This window comes from Schistocerca cancellata, chromosome 3 (genome assembly GCF_023864275.1).
Source record: "Schistocerca cancellata isolate TAMUIC-IGC-003103 chromosome 3, iqSchCanc2.1, whole genome shotgun sequence".
Lineage (NCBI taxonomy): Eukaryota > Metazoa > Arthropoda > Insecta > Orthoptera > Acrididae > Schistocerca > Schistocerca cancellata.
Genome location: NC_064628.1, coordinates 766,522,955 through 766,543,818, shown reverse-complemented (window position 1 = coordinate 766,543,818; position 20,864 = coordinate 766,522,955). Strand labels below are relative to the sequence as shown.

Sequence of the window (20,864 nt, the reverse complement as noted above, 5' to 3'; positions counted from 1 at the left end):
AAGGGCAGTAAAATGAAATTAAAATGTAAATAGTGACTGAGTGCTGCAAATTATTCCTCAGTAATTCATGTTACAGTCATACTGTTTAAATTCCTATGGCAAAGATAATCATGAGCTGAGAAAGATGGAGTAAACTAACCTAACAACTTTGATGAAAGATTGTCCTATATTCATTCTTAGAGAAACAGGAAAACATTTTCTGCTGAAAAGGAATAAATGAAAGGAAGATGCGTGCTGGAAGCCGCAAATATCAAAGGAAGTGTACATTCATACACACAAGCAAGTACACTTCATGCACACGTCTGCCAGCTCTGGCCGCTCAGGCCAGAATGCATTCTGGCTCTGGCCAATGCTTTGTGTAAGTGTCTTTTTCATTGTGCTTGTCTTCAACTTAATGTGTCATCTTTATGTTATATAGCAATCTATCTTTTCCTACACTGCACACTGACCAATAAAAATTCTAAGCCCTGAAAATGAATTTTGTCATAAGAACATACTCAACAGAAGATATTATTGGATACTGTGCTCAAGTCAAATGTTAAAAATCATAAATGAGATGAAATTTATGATTTGATCACAATATCAATGAATTTTCTATTCTAGAAAAATGTGAGATGATGAATCATTCTTTATTACCAAGTGAATAATGAAACTGCTTACCAATCTGTAAAATAATCTTATCTTTACTCTTAGCTGCATAATGAGATTGCTGTGGAAAAGGAGAAGGGGAGGGGAGGTAGTCACTCTGCACATGTTCCAGGAAGAGACTGTTGCCTTGTCTAAAAAGATATGTAATTTGCGATTATATGCAAGTTGTGTATAACTGTCATATTCACTGTGATACAACTCGGAAGAATCTAACTCTTTGAGGATTTACCAACACAGAATTTGGTGTGTCACAGTGCATGGTGAAGGAACACCAAAAAGTTAAACATAGCTGAGTGTGGTTGATGAAAGTTCAATGCGGTCATTGTTATACATACAACACATAAAACCACCTTTCAATAGCACCTTGCAAATTGTCTTGGACAATTTCATTTTTAAAAAAAGAATTGGCATACAACCAACTGTAAGTATGCAACCTTTGTAAATGTATGTATAATACTTGGAATGCAGAAGCTTCAACAATTCCCACAAATAACGGAGAAAATTACGTATTACAACTGTTATGTACACGATTCTATCACACTATTCGATGGTAGTCAAGCTGAACTTAATAATTTAGTTGATAAATTAAACACAATGCGTTCATGGTTGAAATGGAAGCAAACAATAGTCTCAATTTCTTAGATTTGACATTAACCAACATTAGAGGTGAATATGTATTTCAATTTTTAGAAAGTTTACAACCACTGATGCCACTGTTTACATGCAATCCTGTCATCTGGAACAATGGAAAATGTGCATATACTTTCATGCTATGATTACTATACTCCATTTATTATAAGAATAAACCTGATGTAAATCAACACAAATGCAACAATTGGTCAGCAGCTGTAGCACATGTACATCGTTGTTGTTACGCTCTTGGAAGTAGGTCGTACTTATATATATCTTATTACTATGCTACTGTAAATGATAATTTCAGATATTCTAATGTATTAATAGCTCTTTGCGTTTCTCTTAGTCATATTTTAGCTACCAGTATGTAGTTTTTATTTAAAAAATTGTGTAAAGTCACAGCGTGTGAACTGTTGTGCTCCGATTGTCGCATTGTTAATACGTAGTGTGAAAATGGCTGACGCTGCTTCTGCTCCGTTGTGAAACACACACGTGGAACACCACTAAAAATGGTGAGAAACAGACTGTGCTGAATGTTTTTAACAAGTTGACAGAAAACTATCCATCACTAGTGATATGGCTGACTGCAGAAATGACATCTGAATTTACTGGTATAGCTGGCCAGAGTGGCCGTGCGGTTCTAGGCGCTGCAGTCTGGAACCGAGCAGCCGCTACGGTCGCAGGTTCGCGCTGCAGTCTGGAACCGAGCAGCCGCTACGGTCGCAGGTTCGAATCCTGCCTCGGGCATGGATGTTTGTGGTGTCCTTAGGTTAGTTAGGTTTAATTAGTTCTAAGTTCTAGGCGACTGATGACCTCAGAAGTTACGTCGCATAGTGCTCAGAGCCATTTGAACCATTTTTTACTTGTATTTCTGTGTCAAGTGTTCCTAGTGCACAGAAAGAAAAACAAAATACCTGCAAACTTTCCACAGTAGGGAAGACAGGGAAAAGTTAATCGTGTGTCTTACGAAAGTGTGACGATTTTATGATAAGTGCTGTGTGGTCAAAGGTGCATGCATTTTTCTTCAGAAACAAGGTGCCCACAAGAGATAAGATATTTAAAACTAAATTACAATGAAGATTAACCCAGTTTTAAAGGGACAACTTTTCACAAACTAATGTGAGACATCGATTTCCAGTTAGAAAAAAGAAAATGAAACAGTATAGTAACGGACAGAGATCATATTTCTTTGTGGAGGATGCATTACCTTTGCCAGATTCGCAAATTTAGACATGAGATGTGGGATAATGCGGGACATGGGCTGGCACAACAATTACTGGTAAGAGCCAAGCTTTTGTTGCATGTCTGTCACAAGGCATAAAAAACCAGACATGAGAAGGAAAGAGGTTAATTATTGTGCATATAGGTAGCAAATGCAGTTTTGTGGAAGGTGGTGATTTAATTTTTGAATCTAAGAAAACAGGTGATTATCACAAAGAAATGAATGGTGAAGTGTTTGTTAAGTGGTTTAGAGACGTTCTGCTCACATTGAAGTACTCCAGCATTATTGTAATGGACAATGCATTTTACCACAGCATGAAAATTGAGTGTAGGCTGCAAAAATCTTGGAAAAAGCAAGGCATTGTAAACTATTTGGTAGAAAAGGGAGCCAATGTCTATCCTACTGCAATTAAAGTTGAATTGCTGCAACAGGTTGAACATTATACTGTAGACCAACACATTGTTGATGACGTAGCTAAGTCTGCAGATCACACGGTCGTTAGGTTACTACTGTACCACTGCAGTCTGAACCCAACAGAACTGATCTGGAGCCAGGTTAAGGGGTTTGTCACCAGAAATAATATGACAGTTAAGCTGCCAGGCAAACTTAAACTAGTGCGTGGAGCTTTGTCACACATCACTGCTGGACACTGACGGGATGCAAAACAGCACATCATTAAAGAAGAGGAGAAAATCAGGTGTTTGGATGGATTCATGGATCTGTTGTTGATAGCCTCGTCATCAATGTAGCAGATGACAGTTCTACGACAGAAATGTACCGTATTTAGTCGAATCTAAGCCACACTCGAATCTAAGCCGCACCTGAAAAATGAGACTCGAAATAAAGGCAAAAAGAAATTCCCGAATCTAAGCCGCACCTGAAATTTGAGACTCGAAATTCAAGGGGAGAGAAAAGTTTTAGGCCGCACCTCCAAATCGAAACAAAGTTGGTCCATTGTAATATGAGACACAATTTAGGTCGAATGAATGACGATACAGCTACAGTAGTTTGGTTCGAGTCGTAAGCTTAGCAGTTAAGCTTTACCAGGTAGTCATTGCTAGGCGTCAGGCTCTCCGTCCGTATTTATATGGGTACCCTTCCTTTTTCACATGCTTCGTCTGGTTTGAATCGATTGCTTATTTTGCTTTGATCTGATAAGTGCCGTTTTCTTTGTTATCGGTGTTTACGTCAGTCACTCTAAGCTGAAAATGCATTACTGTACAGTGTCATGCATTGTTTGTCGCATTCTGATAGTGCGTGTTTACGGCCTCTCGCCGCTCGCGGCATGGCTTGCTTTTGTGCATGCTACCGCCGCTTACAATTAAAAAAAGAGAGAGAAATCGTCTCATTAGCGAAACAATGGCAAGAGACTGCTATTTGTTGTTACTTACACTGCTGCTTTCTTTGATAATGATCAACAAGAACCAAATAATAGACTGCGTATGATACAACATGTTCTGAATGAGAGTTAGGCGAAAATTTTTCTCTGTTTGAAAATCTTTGTGCCCGCTTCTTTAGTACATCAAATTCTGCACAGAAATAAGAGTCATCTTAGATTTAAAAATCTAGTCAGTTGCCGTGCTTCATTTCTGACTGTATCACTATTAGGCATAAGAATAATACGAATATAAACATGACACGATACGTATATTCTTCCGCGTTTGCTATTGTCTCACTCAAGTTTCGTAGTTTATTAGGCAGACAGGATTTAAATGAGATAACAGCAAACACGAAAGAATACATGGCAAAATGTTTATATTCGTATTATTCTTATGGTGAAGAGAATACTGCATGTGATTCACATTTCATCAGGTTCCTATTAGCAACCATCTCTTCTCACAGGTAGGAAAAAATTCAGAACGTAGAGTTGGCCATATTGACAAACATCCCAAACAGTCTTGCCAGTCGGATTTTAGTAGTACATTTAAATTGTGCTACATTCGAAGATGAACAATACGGAATTTGTATTTGCTTCGTTGGATAATGTATGAAAATGCATTATTTATTTACTGACGCAGGGGTTTTGGCACCCGTATTTATCTTTGTGCCTACAAGGCATGCCAGTGTAGCGCTACATATATTCGACGGCAGAAGTTAGTTGTGGCGGCACCTACCAACATTTTTCTGAACTTCCGCTTGCTTTGCATTCGATTCTAAGCCGCAGGTGTTTTTTTGGATTACAAAAACCGGAAAAAAAGTGCGGCTTAGATTTGAGTAAATACGGTATTCCTAAGATTTCAATATGGAAGGAGTTCAGATATTACCAGACAGCTGACTCCAAGTAACACCTTCAGAGGCTTCAATATTTAACTATACGTAAAATCCCTTCAATACTTTCTTAAATTACACACAGCTTATGCAGAAAAATTACCCCGTGGTTAAGTTAGGAATTTTCACCACTCTTTTTTATTTACAATAATATGTTACCTAAGAATGAGAGCATGTTACGTTTTCCATCTAGTCATCTAAGAACTGTATTGTGGCAGCTGCAGTGTATTATTCCATTCTGCTTAAAAATTAAATGAAATTTGAAGCTGTATTGCTTCTCTGCTGGTCTCTTTTTACATGTGAACTGCAGCTATCCACGTCACTGCAGATTAGCTGTACCTGCTGACTGGCCAGTGCTGACCAAGTTAAATGTGCCGGTAAGGCTGTCGTCCCATATTATCACTGAGTCAATGTGCACTTAATGCACAGCATAAAACATATCCTTATTATTGTACCTAAATGTTTAAATCAGCTTTATTCTTATGATGAACAGAGTATAAAAACACTCAAACTGCCACTAACTGAAAATGAAATAACTATTGAACTTGATATCTTAAAGCTAATAGTAATGAACAACAGATATGGAATCAATCATGTGGCTTCACAGTACATGAAGAGAAAATAGAAACTGCAGCATACGGCAAAGAACACAATGGGAAACAGAGGAAACTATAATATGGATGAAAAAACAATGTATGTGCCTACGACTTGTTATGGTCAAGTATCCAACAAAATTGTAAAATATATTCATAATGGCAAAGTTATGTTTCCAAACAAAAGAACCACTTGAAACCCAATTACAACACAAGATTGATAATAACAAGAATTCATTTCAAAGTTCAAGAGTGTACCAAATCAAGTGTAGCAATTGCAGGAAATACACATGGGACAAACTGGGCAATACTTTGAAATTAGATTTAAAGAAAACTCATGACTCCATAGTAATAAGACAGCTTTCAATGCACATCTGATGATTGCACACTGTTGAATGCCTATAAAGAAATCTTACAATATTCTGTAGTGCAGATAAGAGGCTCGCACTAGATATATTACAATAACTTGAAATTCGCACACACGCAATATGCAGGATCCTGTAAATGTGCTGAACTATCAAAATGGTTGGTATGAGAGTTCCTTTTCTAATGTTTCTAATGCTCTCATCCTTCACGGGAATGAAGAGAAATGGCATCTGACAAATCTCAGCGACTATATGGAAGGCAGCAGCTGTGCTGAGCCTACTGAGAACACAGGAGTAAACACAGTGGCACCACCAGCACCAACAATAGAACATTATGGAATCGCCCAGCAGAGGGCCCTAATAACAATCTATTTTACTGCAGTTTCATTTTAGCAGTTTTAATAACAACTTTTTATCACTATAATAACATTTACAACTGCTTTTTATTAATGAGTCTTCCTGGCTGTATTTTTCTTTATTGACACGTTTTACAAAATGTGCCTGATTATGATTTCATTAATTGTTTATTATAGCGCTTGTATTTTATTATAAAATTTATAAAACTTGTTCTGGATGTTAAATTAGCTACAAAAAGTATACATATATTTTTATGATTTGTTCAGTTATTTTAGAGGATGATAGTCCCTGACATCCACGTCAGTTAACAATTTATCATATTATTTTTTTAAATATTTTTAACAAAACATTTTTAAAAATTTATAAAGTTTTCAACTTTAACTATTGTGTTTTTGACCATGTTTTTAAAATATCAGTTTTAAGTAATTCAAAGTACTCTGTTAATTGCCCAGTTTCACCTATGTTTTTTCTGCCCTGCCCTTCTAGCCCCAGCCTCCCATTTCCCTATATATAACCCTCTCACATACAACCCCTATATGATTGCAGAGGACAATATTTTAATTGTGGTCTTTCACCACATGGTAGTATGATGTACTTTCACTGAAATATTTTAGTTAACATCATGATGTTTGAAGACCCTAACTGTTTTCATTATATATCTGTATGAAACTTTGTAGCAAGTTTCGTCACATCAGAAGATGGTAGCTGCCTGCTGAAACCAGTAATGTGAATACTTTAAACATATTAAAGTTATTGTTGATGTAATAAATTATTATAAAAATATTGTTTTTGTCAAAATTACTTCCTTCAAAAATATCCTGTGATATTGATAACAATAAACAAAGCCAATGCCTAGTAAAAAGAATGGAAACTAACTATAAGTGTAAGTAAGATAAGGCATATTAGGCAGATGAAATATACCAACACTGTCTGAGTGCAGCATCAATGATACCTACAATTTAAAGAAAACTCATGACTCCATAGTAATAAGACAGCTTTCAATGCACATCTGATGATTGCACACTGTTGAATGCCTATAAAGAAATCTTACAATATTCTGTAGTGCAGATAAGGGGCTCTCACTAGATATATTACAATAACTTGAAATTCGCACACACACAATATGCAGGATCCTGTAAATGCGCTGAACTATCAAAATGGTTGCTATGAGAGTTCCTTTTCTAAATGGAATTAGCTAAGACACTGAGGAGGACAAAAACAAAAAGCAGGCAGCAGTTAATCTGAACAGGACTGAACAATTATAATATCTTTGTACTATTAGATGTATCAAACTATTCTATACAGACCATTCTCAAGTATTGTTTGACTATACAGAGTTCTTGGTAGGTCCAATGAGAAGATACACTGAGAAGATCCGTAGAGAAGATGTAATAAGTGAAACAAAAATGTGAATGGGCAATCACTATCCTCACATTGTTCACAGAATTTGCCACTGTATCAACATAGGACGACAGGATACTACAAAGCTTTGTTCAGATTGAGAAAGATAACTTAGAGACACATTCAAGAAGTCACAAAAAGATTAATGAATACTTGTACAAGAGGTATAAACAATCTCATGGGGCCAATAGTCGCTGAAAGAGTATAGATATATGGAAGCTTATCCAGTAACAATATCGATAACAATAAGTAGGCCCTTTAAGAGCTTGCTTTAAACAGTAACACTTCACATACTGGATGACTCACTGAACATCAGTTATCATAATTCAGAACAACTTTCTCAGCCTTTCCCACATTTCCATTGTTTACAGCAAAATGAGATGTAAGTAAACGCTTTTTCGTACAAAACAAGATTGAAATAAATGCTTCTCTGTATCCCATTATGGATTATACAATTGCTTTGACTACTATCTTTCAAACAATACAAGAAACCAAATAACAGGCAAGCCCAAATAGATTTAACCCTTAAGGAGACATAACTGTGTATAAAGTGCACCACTCACAAATAACGTTGTTTTGTACTGTTACATTGTTGTTTTCCAATTGTGAGCCAGTACTTATTCCTTCATTATTGCTTCAGCTAACACAGTAACAAATTATGTTGTCGTACATCCAAATGAGCAGCAGTAACATAAAATAAAATAGGTGAGTAAAAAATTTACAATCCACGCAAGAAAATGATCCAGATTCCGAGCTAGCAGCACAATCCCACAATGGGGCAGTTATCTACAAATGTAATTAGCACTTAAATAAGTGGCTGGCAAGGATCTGAGGCAACTGTGCTGTTTACCATTTCTAGCGGGTCGTTACTGTGTGGTAACACTTGTATGTGGCAACAGATTGATATAACGCAAGGCTTATTTTATTACCGTTTAATTAAACAGTAATTTATCCCACATAATGTAAGTTTCTTTTATCATTGTTTAATCACACTAGGATTAAGTGTGATTTTGCTCATATATTTTTACCTTGGTAACATAAAGACAGCTGTTCTTTACGTAAGTACAAGGTGCATCGTGTGTCTGCTTGTGTTACAAAACAATGGCGCGCCCATTCAAGGGTTGAGGTGACAAATATGAGACCTGTAATGTCAAACCAATATTGTATGTACTATCCATTGCAAATAAGAATTCTTCCTTTCAAAATTTTCAATTAGTAGCTGATAGACCACCTAGTGAAAGGAAGTACTCTAAGTGGGATCTGTCCCAAGTCCAAAATGGCTTCTGCCAGAGAATGCTGCAGTCCAAAGGCAATGTGATGAAGCCCTTAGTAAAGAAGTCAACCAAATGTTTCAGTTTAACAGAATACTGTTCATGCTAATTTCATTTGAGGAAGAATTAGTTAGTATACATTCAGAAAACAAGTACAATATTACAGTTAGTACATTCTTGAATATACCTGCTCTCTCAATGAATCCTGTTCAGTATCAGCACAGTAGTTGGGACCAGACTATTGTGTTACTTTTGCCGTGCAACAGACTTTAAAATTGCCCATGCGATATTGTGGAAAGATTCTACAATAACACTAAGTTGGATTCGCTGTGATCCTAACAGATGGAAGACCTCCGTTTGTAATCGGGTAACTGAGATACAAACACACACGACTCCCACGCAATGGAAACACTGCCCAGGACCAGACAATCCTGCTGACCACCTCTCACGTGGACTCCTCGGCTACCAAATGAATTCTCTGGATATTTGGTGGCATGGGCCGCCTTGGCTTACATGCCCTCCTGAATGCTGGCCAAACAACGATACTCCAACGATGGTACGACTTCCTCCCAAAGAAAAGAGGAAGAAAACCCAGAGCCAAGTTTTGTCGATATCTACGCCAACCAGCCTTTTGAACTTAATTACATTCAGCTCGTACTGGAAGCTCATTCATATCACAGCATGGACTCTCCGCTTGCTACACAACATTCGTCAGAAGAATAAATCTTCAGGAGAACTTACAGCCACCGAATTATCAGCTGCCAAAATGTATTGGATTCGAGTGGGCCAGAGAGATTCCTTCCCCAACGAATTACATGCACTTCAGAATAACTTACCACTGCCAAGAGAGTCAAAAATCGCACGATACAATCCTTTCCTAGAAGATGGACTGATACGTCTAGGAGGTCGACTGCAGTGGACTAGCCTAAATAGGGAACAAAAACATCTTGTACTCCTTGACGGTTCCCACCACTTCACACAATTGGTTATTCGAGAGACACACATCCGCCTTCATCACTTTGGTGTTCGTTCTGTACTATCCGAACTGCGAACCGATTTTTGGATCCTTAGAGCTCGTCAGCCCATCAAAAGAATCCTACACTCATGCCTCGCATGCAAGATCTTGAAGAATCCACGAGGGCAACAGATCGAAGCACCGCTGCCACCTGAACGAGTTTCACCTGCCAAACCATTTGCTATAACCGGAATAGACTTCGCTGGCCCACTATTCATCAAAGTGGGGAAGGAAACACACAAGTCATATATCACTCTTTTCACATGTGCTACCACACGAGCTGTACACCTCAAACTCTGTACAGACTTGTCAACGGACAAGTTTCTTATGGCACTTCAGCGATTCGCCGGAAGACGCGGACTACCCCACACGATATATACAGATAACGCGAAAACATTCCAAGCCACGAATATGGAACTAGCCCAACTTTAGAAGGCATTAACCACCACAAAATCTTATCAGTTCCTCGCTCACCACGGTATTACTTGGAAATTCATTGTCTCCCGTGCGGCTTGGTGGGGAGGATGGTGGGAAAGAATGGTGGGCACTATAAAGCATTGCCTACGGAAGGTACTGGGACTCGCAAAGCTCACTGAGGAACAACTGAACACCACCTTGATCAGCATTGAAGCCGCGGTGAACTCCAGGCCCATCACACCAGGAGATGATTGTGATGCACTCACACCATCCCATTTTCTGACGGGAAAAAAACTTACGACTATTCCGACGGGACCAGAGCCTTCAGCGAGCACGAATTTAACAAAGGAATTCTGACTGAGACAGCAACTCTGTGACAGTTTTTGGAACCGTTGGGTTAAAGAATACCTATTGGAGCTCCGGAACTACCATGAAGTTAAATGCCCATCGGGACGAGTCATCCCCTTTCGCCCTGGCGACATCGTGCTTATCCAAGAGGACCTTCGTCCGCAACATATGTGGAAGAAGGCCAGGATAGAAAAGGTACTACCAGGAAGAGACGGCAGGGTAAGGACGATAATACTCCGGACACCAGAAGGTCACATCATTAGTCGTCCTGTGCAGCTGGCCGTACCTTTGGAGGTCGACCAGGGTGGGGAGGATGTCACAGAGTGATGTACTTCTCGCAAGTGAGAGACTGTTTGTTTACTCTTAGGACAATGTAGCTTTGACTTGTTATATTGTATGTTCTGTGACTATGAAATAAAGTGTTGTTGGACTGCTAATCGCTGCTCTACTGTGATTCACGACATGTACCGTCCATTGCAAATAAGAATTCTTCCTTTCAAAATTTTCAATTAGTAGCTGATAGACCACCTAGTGAAAGGAAGTACTCTAAGTGGGATCTGTCCCAAAGTCCAAAATGGCTTCTGCCAGAGAATGCTGCAGTCCAAAGGCAATGTGATGAAGCCCTTAGTAAAGAAGTCAATCAAATGTTTCAGTTTAACAGAATACTGTTCATGCTAATTTCATTTGAGGAAGAATTAGTTAGTATACATTCAGAAAACAATATTACAGTTAGTACATTCTTGAATATACCTGCTCTCTCAATGAATCCTGTTCAGTATCAGCACATCTGATTTTGGTAGCAAGTTTACTGAGTACAGCATTCTCTTTTTGTACTCCTTCATTCTGATTGTTACATCTCTCTGCTTTTTGTGCCGACAGCTTCAACCCACTTTCCTCAGATGACGATGAGAGGACTTGATGCTGATTATCCTGTTTTCCATTACCATTACGTACTCCTGAATGATTTAACATGTCCTTGTTTGATATGAGTTCCACAACCACAATCAGAGTTCCCAGAAACAGAGGACCATCAACAGATTGCAGCTTTGAGAAAACTGGAATCTCATGCTTGTTTGATGCATCTGGCTTTAGAAGCTGTGTTAATGATAATTCACCTGTACCAATCAGCACTGGACTTTTCTGTTTCATGTGTCTGGAATATATGGTGAATGTCAGGTTTGACAACTTTATCCTTTCGAGTGTGTCACCACCACTTGTCTGAATACGGCAGCTAATGCTCTTATCAAATTCAACCACTGAAACAAACATAAATTGTTAAACACATTACTTCAGGTAATTCCATTACATTTCACACAAATATCTTTGATACCTACCATTATTTAGCTGCTTTCTCGAACAAAAACGATGAACTCTATTATTCCATGGCTTCTGTTGCTTGCCTTTGCATGGACATACCAGATTTACTGGTAGTTCAAACTCAGCAAAGAATGATGATCTTGGGAGAAACTTAGTTCCTAATACTTTGAGCACAGTGTCCTGCTGTAAGACGAATCGACACACATCGACACGCAGCCACCGGATATCATTCAGTGACTGTCTGTCATGCTGAAGTTGTGTATTATTAGCTGTTGTGTCACCTGTATTCACAGAAGTTACATTTTATTATTTCAAGCATTAAAAAGACTTTGTTTTTATTAGAAAAAAACTGAAATAATATCCTGTCTCTCCTCTTAGCTACAACCAAAAATGATTTCCAGTTTGCTTCATTTTCAGCTATCTGCCTGTGTTTCCAGGCATTCCTTTATCTTTATCATCCTTAACAGGGTAACATCTTTAGACAAATTGCAGTTGTGGCACATGGGTTGTTTACGACATAATGTTGATTTTTACCAGTAATGCTTCTAGGGAAAGTATATGGATATTTATGAATTATCTGATCTTCACCTAACTGCAAACAGATTGTAAGAACAGAGGTCATTTTGACGCTGCAAAGTTAATGTCAGTTAAGTAGGTAGTTAGTTTCTTCTTCCATAGATCTTATTCATGATAGATGCTGTGATGTGGAATGTGACAAAAGAACAAACATAGAAAACACACAAACAAGGAGCTGCTAAAGACAAAAATCTTTAATCTACATTTGAAAACACTTCCACTTCCTCTGCCAGATATTTTATTTCCAAGTGTAGTCTCTCAAAGAATTTTATGGTTGCTTATCCATTATTAGATTCATTAAAGAGCACTGCAAATTATTTTTCATTTTAGTTTTACTCTTGTTAACATACATGTTAGTCCCCAACTCATGATCATAAGTGAGTACATGTACTGCGAGGCTGCAGACAATGTTCCCAGCTGCTTAAAGAGTGATCTACAAGATGTAAATTTGTGAACCCCACATGCAATTCTAATTGCTTTCTTTTTCGTAATGAATACTTTTTGCTTAAGTGAGGATGCACCCCAAAATATAATTCCATGAGACATCAGTAAATGGAAATATGCAAAATATGTTAGCTTAGTGGTTTCTATGTCCCTAAGGTCAGCAATTATTCTTATGGCAAAAATAGCTGAATCTAAATATTTTAGCAGGTCTATTATAAAGGAGGATCACAAAGTAAGGCACAATAATTTTTTCCTCCCCTGCTACTCCAGCTGCAACATTGAAATTTCACTTTGATATAGTCTGAAGTTTGCGCTACACATGGCATTTTGTTTTCATGTGCAGCTCTAGCGAGAGAAGCTTAACTATGAAACAAAAATGGTGGGCATGTTACTGTCATAAATCTGTGAAGAGCAGTGATGTGTAATTTGATATTTGTGGGCCAAAGAGCATAAAACAAGTGCAATTCACATAGACAGGCGTGGCACGTATGGGAACGACTGTATTGAGTGTAACAATTTCTCTATGTGGAGTACATTCTTCCAAGAGGGCCGTGTGGGCCTTAGTGATTCGCCACACTCCGGGCGGCTCCTAAAAGCTGCAACCTCACAGAATGTTGGAGCCACTGAGGCAGCAATTATGAACAACTGGCATGTTCATCTGTGAACCTTATCGCAGCAGGTCAACATTTCCTATGGTGTGGATACAATACTGTTCACGAAAAGTTGAAATTTCGTACAGTTGGTGTTTTCTGGGTGCCTAAGAACCTGACAGGCAACCAAACGGCCCAGCAAATGATGACAAACCTGGATCACTTAACCTGTTATACAGAAGAGCACCACTTTCTGAAAAGAATCATCACTGATGATGAGTCACCACAAGCCTGAAACCAAGTAGGCCTCTATGGAGTGGAAACATGCTGGTTCCCCAGTAAAAAAAAAAAAAAAAAAAAATGCCAGGAAAGTGCTTGTGGCAGTGTTCTGGGATATGCATGATGAGTTACTGGTGGATTTTGCTGGACACAGGACCCCTGTCAATGTTGCATCCTAGATTAAAACTTTGGCTAAGTTGCGTTGTGCCCTTCTAGACAAATGCTGCAACACTAATGCTAACTGTGTCAAACTTCATGAATGTGCTCGCCCCCTCCCGCCCCCCTCCCCTGCCCCTCGCCCCCCCCCCCCCCCCCCATGTTGCTGCTCCTGTTCCTTAGAAAATTGCCAAATTTTTGGAGGGAGGAGATCCAGCATCAACGATACAGTCCGATTGGTTGGTTAGTTGGATTGGAGAAGGGACCAAACTACGTGGTCATCAGCCCCTCTGACCCTGGAATAACTAAAACCAATCAAACCTCACACTATGAGAGGGAACTACAATGGCCATAAAATTACAAATGATTGACAGAGAAGGAAGGAAGAAGGCAGAAGAATAGAGGAGGGAAAGAAAGTGACAAATGACAGGAGCATGAAGGAAGAAGCATAGGTAGAGACAAGATAGACACTCAAAATAAAATAGACCCCATAAAGAAAGGAGTGGACCACCAAGCCCAGTTGAAGCCAGTCCAATGGGGACAAAGGGGGGAGCAAGACGGCCTGCCACCCCGTCCACCCACCAATATGGTTGAAGGTCCCACCCTTAAATAAGGCGATAAAAACCCCCATCACGAAGAAACCGTAAAATGAGATCAGCCGCTGAGGCACTGTCAGCTAACGCCCGGGGTAGCAAGTAAGGAAAGTTAAGCGTCCGTCAAAGGGCGATTAAGTTGGGACAGTCCAGTAAGAGGTGGACCATAGTCAACATCGAGCCACAATGACAGAGAGGGGGGTCCTGAAGGCAGAGGAGATAACCATGAGTCAGTCAAGTATGGCCGATGCAAAGTCAGCAAAGAACGACAGAGGCCTTACGAGAGGACCGTAAGGAGGACCACCACATAGCTTTAGAATACTTTATCGCCCTGAGCTTGTTCAGCGAAGAAAGAGTGTGCCATTCTGCATTCCAAAGTTCCAAAACCTGACGTAATGCCGAGCCAAGGTCTATTTCCTGAATGCCAATAGCAAGAGATGACCTGTTCGTAGCCAATTTAGCCAGTCGATCGGTAAGTTCATTGCCAGGGATCCCAACATGGCCTGGGGTCCAAATGAAAACCACTGAGTACCATCATTGATCAAGGAGTGAAAGGGAGTCCAGGATAACTAGGACCAACAGGTGGCGAGGGAAGCACTGGCCGATAGCTTGCAAACTGCTAAAGCAGTCACTACAGATAGTGAAGGACAGTCCTGACAAGAAGCAGACATGGTCCAGTGCACGCAAGATGGCTACCAATTCTGCAGTAAAAAAAATACAGCCATCTGGCAAGGAACGAATTTCCATGTGTCTCGGATTGGTGTAAGCATAACCAGTGTGACCAGCAACCATGGAGCCATCAGTATAAATTACTTCTGAATCCTGGAATGAACTGAGGAGACAGTTGAATTGGTGGTGAAGGGCCTCCGGAGGGACACAATCCTTTGAATTGATGGAGAGATCAAGACAAGAGCTGTGGCTGAGAGACGCACCATGGAGGGGTATGTGCGTGAGCGGAGAAAAGAGGCAGTAAAGGGAAGTGCTGGAGGTCAGAAAAGAGTGACTGAATGTAGGCAGCCGTGGTAAGCCCACATCATGGCCACTGCCACAGGAGGTTGATCTCTGTGTCCGGATAAAGAAGACCATAATTAGGGTGCTTTGAGGTGCAGCGAATGCAGAGCATGTAAGATATCAGCTGTTGTTGGTGCAAAACTCGCAGCGGTGGAAACCCTGACTCTGCGAGAAGGCTAATCATGGGGCTAGTCCGGAAGGCACCAGTCGTAAGCTGTACCCCACAATGGTGGATAGGTCTAGTATCTGCAATGTCGAAGGTGACACAGAACCATAGACAGGACTCCCATAGTCTAAACGAAACTGGACCAGCACTTTGTACAATTGCAGTAGAATAGAGCGGTCTGCACCACAGGTGGTATTGCACAGACATCTAAGAACATTGAGATGCAATCAGCTGGCGAAGATGAGGGAGCCATGTCAACCGGGCATCGAAGATCAGGTCCAAGAAGCAATGGGTGTCCACTATCTCGAGGAATTGGCCATCGAGGAAAAGGTGTGGATGAGGATGGACTGTACGGTGATGGCAGAAATGCATGACACACAACTTGGCTACTGAAAACCATGGGAGAGAGCCAAAGATTGCATCCAGTAGATTGTCCCCTGCAGACGGCATTCTGCAGTGCCCATGATGGAGGAAGCAACGTAGATACAAAAATCGTCAGCATACAAAGAGGGGGTCATTGTCGGCCCTGCAGCTACCACCAGTCCATTAATATCTACAAGAAAGAGAGGGACACTCAGCACAGAACCCTGTGGAACCCCATTTTCTTGCCAAAGGGAAGTGCTGTAGGAGGAATCAACTTGGACCCAGAAAGAGCAACAAGAAAGAAAGTTATAAATAAAAACGGGCAGAGCACCACGGAGGCCCCATTAGTGAAGGGTGGTGAGGATGTGGTGGCGCCAGGTGGTGTCGTAGGCTTTATGCAGGTGAAAGAAGACTGCAATGAGGTGTTGCCAATGAGCAAAAGCTGACCGGATAGCAGACTTCAGGTGGACCAAGTTATCCACCTTAGAGTGGCCACGGCAAAAACCAACTTGAGGCGATGACAAAAGGTCACGGGATTCAAGGATCTAAAACAGCCGTCAACTCCCCAGGCATTCAAGGAGCTTGCAGAGGGTGTTGGTAAGGCTAATTGGACAGTAGCTATCCAACTGAAGAGGTGGCTTCCCAGACATCAACATCAGATTAACAATGCTTTCCTGCCACTGGGTAGGAAATAGCCCCCCATTCCACAGATGGTGAAAAGGGTCAGTATACAATGGTGGCCAGCCACCTATAAGTGTTGGAGCATTTGGTTATGTATCCGATCCAGTTAAGGAGCTGTGTCAGGAGAAAGGGCAAGGGCACTGGCAAATTCCCACTTGCTAAATGGGGCATTAAAAGGCTCCAAGCAGCGGGAAACAAAAGACAAAGGTAGTCGTTCCGAGCGCTGTTTCAGGAGGAGGAACGTGGGTGGATACTGAATCAATGCAGAGGCCTGTGCAAAGTGTTGAGTGAAATGTTCTGCGGCAAAGTCCAGTTGGGTAAGGACAACACCACGCACAGAAATTCCTGCAACACCGGTGGGAGGACGATGGCCAAAAATTTGCCTGAGTTTTGCCGAGGCTTGTGAAGAGGGGGTGTGCGGTCCTATGGCGGCCACATATCGTTCCCACCAAATCTGTTTCTGAAATTTGATTACATAACAGGCCCAGGTGCAGAATCATTTAAAGACCAGAAGGAGATCAGTAGAAGGGAGCTGCTTGAAGTGTTTACGAGCTTGGCGGCAGTCTTTTATGGCCGCAGCAATTTCCAGAGTTCACCGAGGGATCATCTTATGATGGGGGGAACCCAAGGAAGAAGGGATGGTTGAAACAGCTGCGGAAAGAATGGCAGCAGTCAAAGTCTGTGTAGACTCATCAATACTGTTGTGTGGTAGTACAGAGGGGATGGTAGCAGAGGATAAGGTACCCCAATCAGCTTTAGAGAAGGCCCGCCTGGGAGGCTGACAGCCGAGATACACTAGAGGAAGGTCAAAACAATTGGATAATGATCGCTGTCACGTAAGTTATTGTGGACACCCCACTGAATGGAGGGAAGAAGACCAGGACTGCAGATGGAGAGGTCAATGGCAGAGAAAGTGCCGTGTGCCACACTAAAGTGTGTGGGAGTGCTGGTGTTTAGTAGGCACAGGTCAAGCCTTGCCAGAACAGCTTCAACTGTCCTGCCCAGGGCAGTAGTCGTGTGACTACCCCAAAGAGGGGTGTGGGCGTTAAAGTCCCCTAGAAGCAGGAAGGGAGAAGGAAGTTGTTGAAGAAGGGAGGTTAGGGCAAGTGATGTGGACGGCCTGTCAAGCAGGAGGTAGAGATTACAGATTGTGATTGGAGTCACCCAATGGACCCTGACAGCAATTGCTTCCAGAGTGGCATGGAGATGAACCCATTTACTAACAACGTCCTTGCAGACCAAGGTGCAAACATCACCAAAAGCCCACAAGGGGCCAATTCAGTTCCGAAAGAAAGCGTAGAACCCGTGAAGGGTTGATGAGTAAGAACTGACAAAATGGGTCTCCTGGAGAGCAATGCAAGCAGCAGAGGAGGAGGAAAGAAGGGGCTGCAACTCCGGGAGGTGATGAAAATATCCATTACAATTCCACTGGAGGGTTCTCAAGCTGGAACCCAAATGGGAAGCAAATGGATCGAAGCCGGTCACGCCGCCGGGTCACCATCCGTCACCAATAAGGACAGGGTAATGTCGATATAGGTGGGGTCAGGCTCTGTTGGTTCATTGGCTAGAGGAGGGGAAGGCGGCACCTCAGGGGGTACCGGAGGGGCCTTGCCCTTGTTCTTGTGTTTCTGCTTCTTCTCTTGTGAAAGAAGATAAGGGAAGACTGCAGTGAAGTCAGGCACAGAATTACTCCTGGCAATCTTGGCGCCCACGTGTCATGGATAACGCGGCCGATGTGGAGCTTCAGATCGCCTTTCAGGTGGGTGCTGGGAAGAGCAGTCCCAGGAGGGAGCTCCAGCACCATCGGCTGCCAAAGAAGGGGAGTGCTTCTCCGGCGGGGGAGGGGGGGGTGAGCAGCACCCAAAGGGGTGGGTATGGGTACTGATGGGGAGGGGGAAGGGGAGTGGGAGAGGGAAGGTGAGGAGGAAGGTGTGGGCGAATGGGGCGGGGCTGGGAAGAGGAGGGGGTAGGAGGGGAATGGACATAACTGAAGCAAAAGAAGCAGTTATAGGCACGGGATGGAGCTGGTCATACTTTCGAGAAGCCTTGGTGTAGGTAAGTCGATCTAAGGTCTTGTTCTCTTGAATCCGTCATCCTTTTACATACACCGGGCATGCTGGCAGTGTGGATGATGCTGCGCATTACAATTTATACACACTGGCGGGGGAACACATGCACTCCCCTCATGGAGAAGGCGCCCAAAGTCACCACAGAGGGGATCATGGGTGCAGCAGGAAGACGTGTCCAAACCGTAAGCATTTAAAACATCTCATCGGTGGTGGAGTGTAAGGTTTTACACCACACCTATACAACAGGATAAAGGCGTGGCTGTTTTTAGGGTCTCGTTGTACACAGTGGATAAATCGAACTCCTCATCGCTCTAGGTTTGCACGGATCTCCATGTCAGTTTGGAAAAGAAAATCCTGGTGGAAAATGATGCCCTGTACCGAGTGCAAAGATTGGTGGGGTGCGACAGAGACTGGGATGTCACCGAGATGGTCACAAGCACGCAGGGCTTCAGATTGCCTTTATGAGCAAAGAACCGGACCGCATTTTACTCAAGGATTCCACTTCACCATATTTATCTTCAATCGTCTCCACAAAAAACAAAGACTTGGTTGTGGCAAAACTTTTGCCATCTGTCTTGGTACAAACCAGGTACTGAGGGAAAGGTTTCAACCCAAGCCGGCGAGCTTGACCCTCTTCCCAGGGGGTTGCCAGGGAGGAGAAAGTCGAAGGATCAGAAGGAGTAGTGTAATGTCTTCTATCACTCTTAGAGACGGCCACAGAATGGCCAGGATGTTGACGATTTTGTCGCTTCATGTGCAAGGCGTCTGCCCTAGTACCACCCACTCCAACCAGGGGCTTGCCCCATGGGCACCACCCAGCCACAGCAAGGGCTGTCTGGCATGGCAGCCACTACTGGCAGTTTCGATGCTCCAAAGTGAGCGTCGACTCCTTGGCATACACAAGGCGTCAACAGCTCAAATACTAGCAGTGTGATCCCTGTGTTGTCAGGGGGCTCAGCCAAGTGGGTACTTAACAGCCCCACCACACGGATTGGCTACTGTGCTGGTGACCTAGCAGGACGGGGGCCAGGGTGCAAGGGGAAAAGGGAGGGGATGGGGAGAGGAGCCTGCACCATGGAAATTAGGTTGGGAGTTCATCCCCAAATGGCTCACACTGAACGGAAAATGTTGGAAATGGAGGTCAAACCCCAAGGGGACCAAAAACGCCAAAAAGGGTATGGAAACAGCAAACTAAACAATAGCACATACCAAAAACAAAGCCAGGAGGATAGCCAGGTCAATATAAAGAAGTCCACCATGAGGGAAGGGAGGGTGCAGGAAGAAAGGAGCAAGGACAGGGAAAGAGGGGAACAGGGACAGTAACGCAGTCTGGAAAAAGGAAGGTGACTGCATTAGCTCGGGGCCCCGTGCGCGCCACACACGTACCCACAAAAGGGACTGTGGATCTCCGTGGGAGGGCTATACAGTCCGAACCTTGTACAGTCAGACTTTTATCTGTTTTGGTCCCATGAAAAAATTCCTTGCCAGCCCATGCTTTGCAATAGATGCGGAAATGAAATCAGCAGTCTGTACATGGCTATATCCCAACCAAATGGACTTCTGCGAACAGGACATATTGAAACTGGTACCACAATGGGAGAAATGTGTCGAGAGTATTAGTGACTACGTAAAAAGTAGGCAAAAGATGTAAGTTCATTTGAGATATTTTTGCTTCATTACCTAATGAATTTTTTGGTAATAAAATTACCATATGTTACTTTCCAAACTTTCCTCATACATTATTAGTCCAGCTTAAGTTTTCGTCAATATGCACACCTACAAACTTACAATTTTCTATCCTGTTTATGATTTCATGCTTGTTTACTAGGTTAACAGGAGGTGGGATATTTGAACAGTACAAAACTGGAAGAGCTGTAGTTCCCTCTGCCCCCCTCCAAGTTCAAAACTAGTCCAATTGTGTAAAATCAATCTGTAACATCCCCCAAAACATAATTTTCTATTTTTTCTATTGATGTCTCTTCCTTCGTCTTAATAACAATGCTTATACCACCTGCAAACAGGACTAATGGCAGGTCATTAACATAAATCAAGAACAATGTTCAGCCAATGGTGGCAGGTCA

General features: G+C 42.0%; 1 protein-coding gene across 1 annotated transcript in view; it reads right to left on the bottom strand.

Moving 5' to 3' along the window:
* LOC126175800 (C2 domain-containing protein 3-like) overlaps window positions 1-20,864 on the bottom strand; it is a 75,717-nt gene that overhangs the window by 31,875 nt on the left and 22,978 nt on the right. The window contains exons 5-6 of the mRNA XM_049922784.1: window positions 11,873-12,136; window positions 11,289-11,794 (exon numbers count right to left, since the gene is read on the bottom strand). Of these exons, the coding sequence (XP_049778741.1) occupies window positions 11,289-11,794; window positions 11,873-12,136 (770 nt within the window). The remainder of the gene's footprint in view (window positions 1-11,288; window positions 11,795-11,872; window positions 12,137-20,864) is intronic.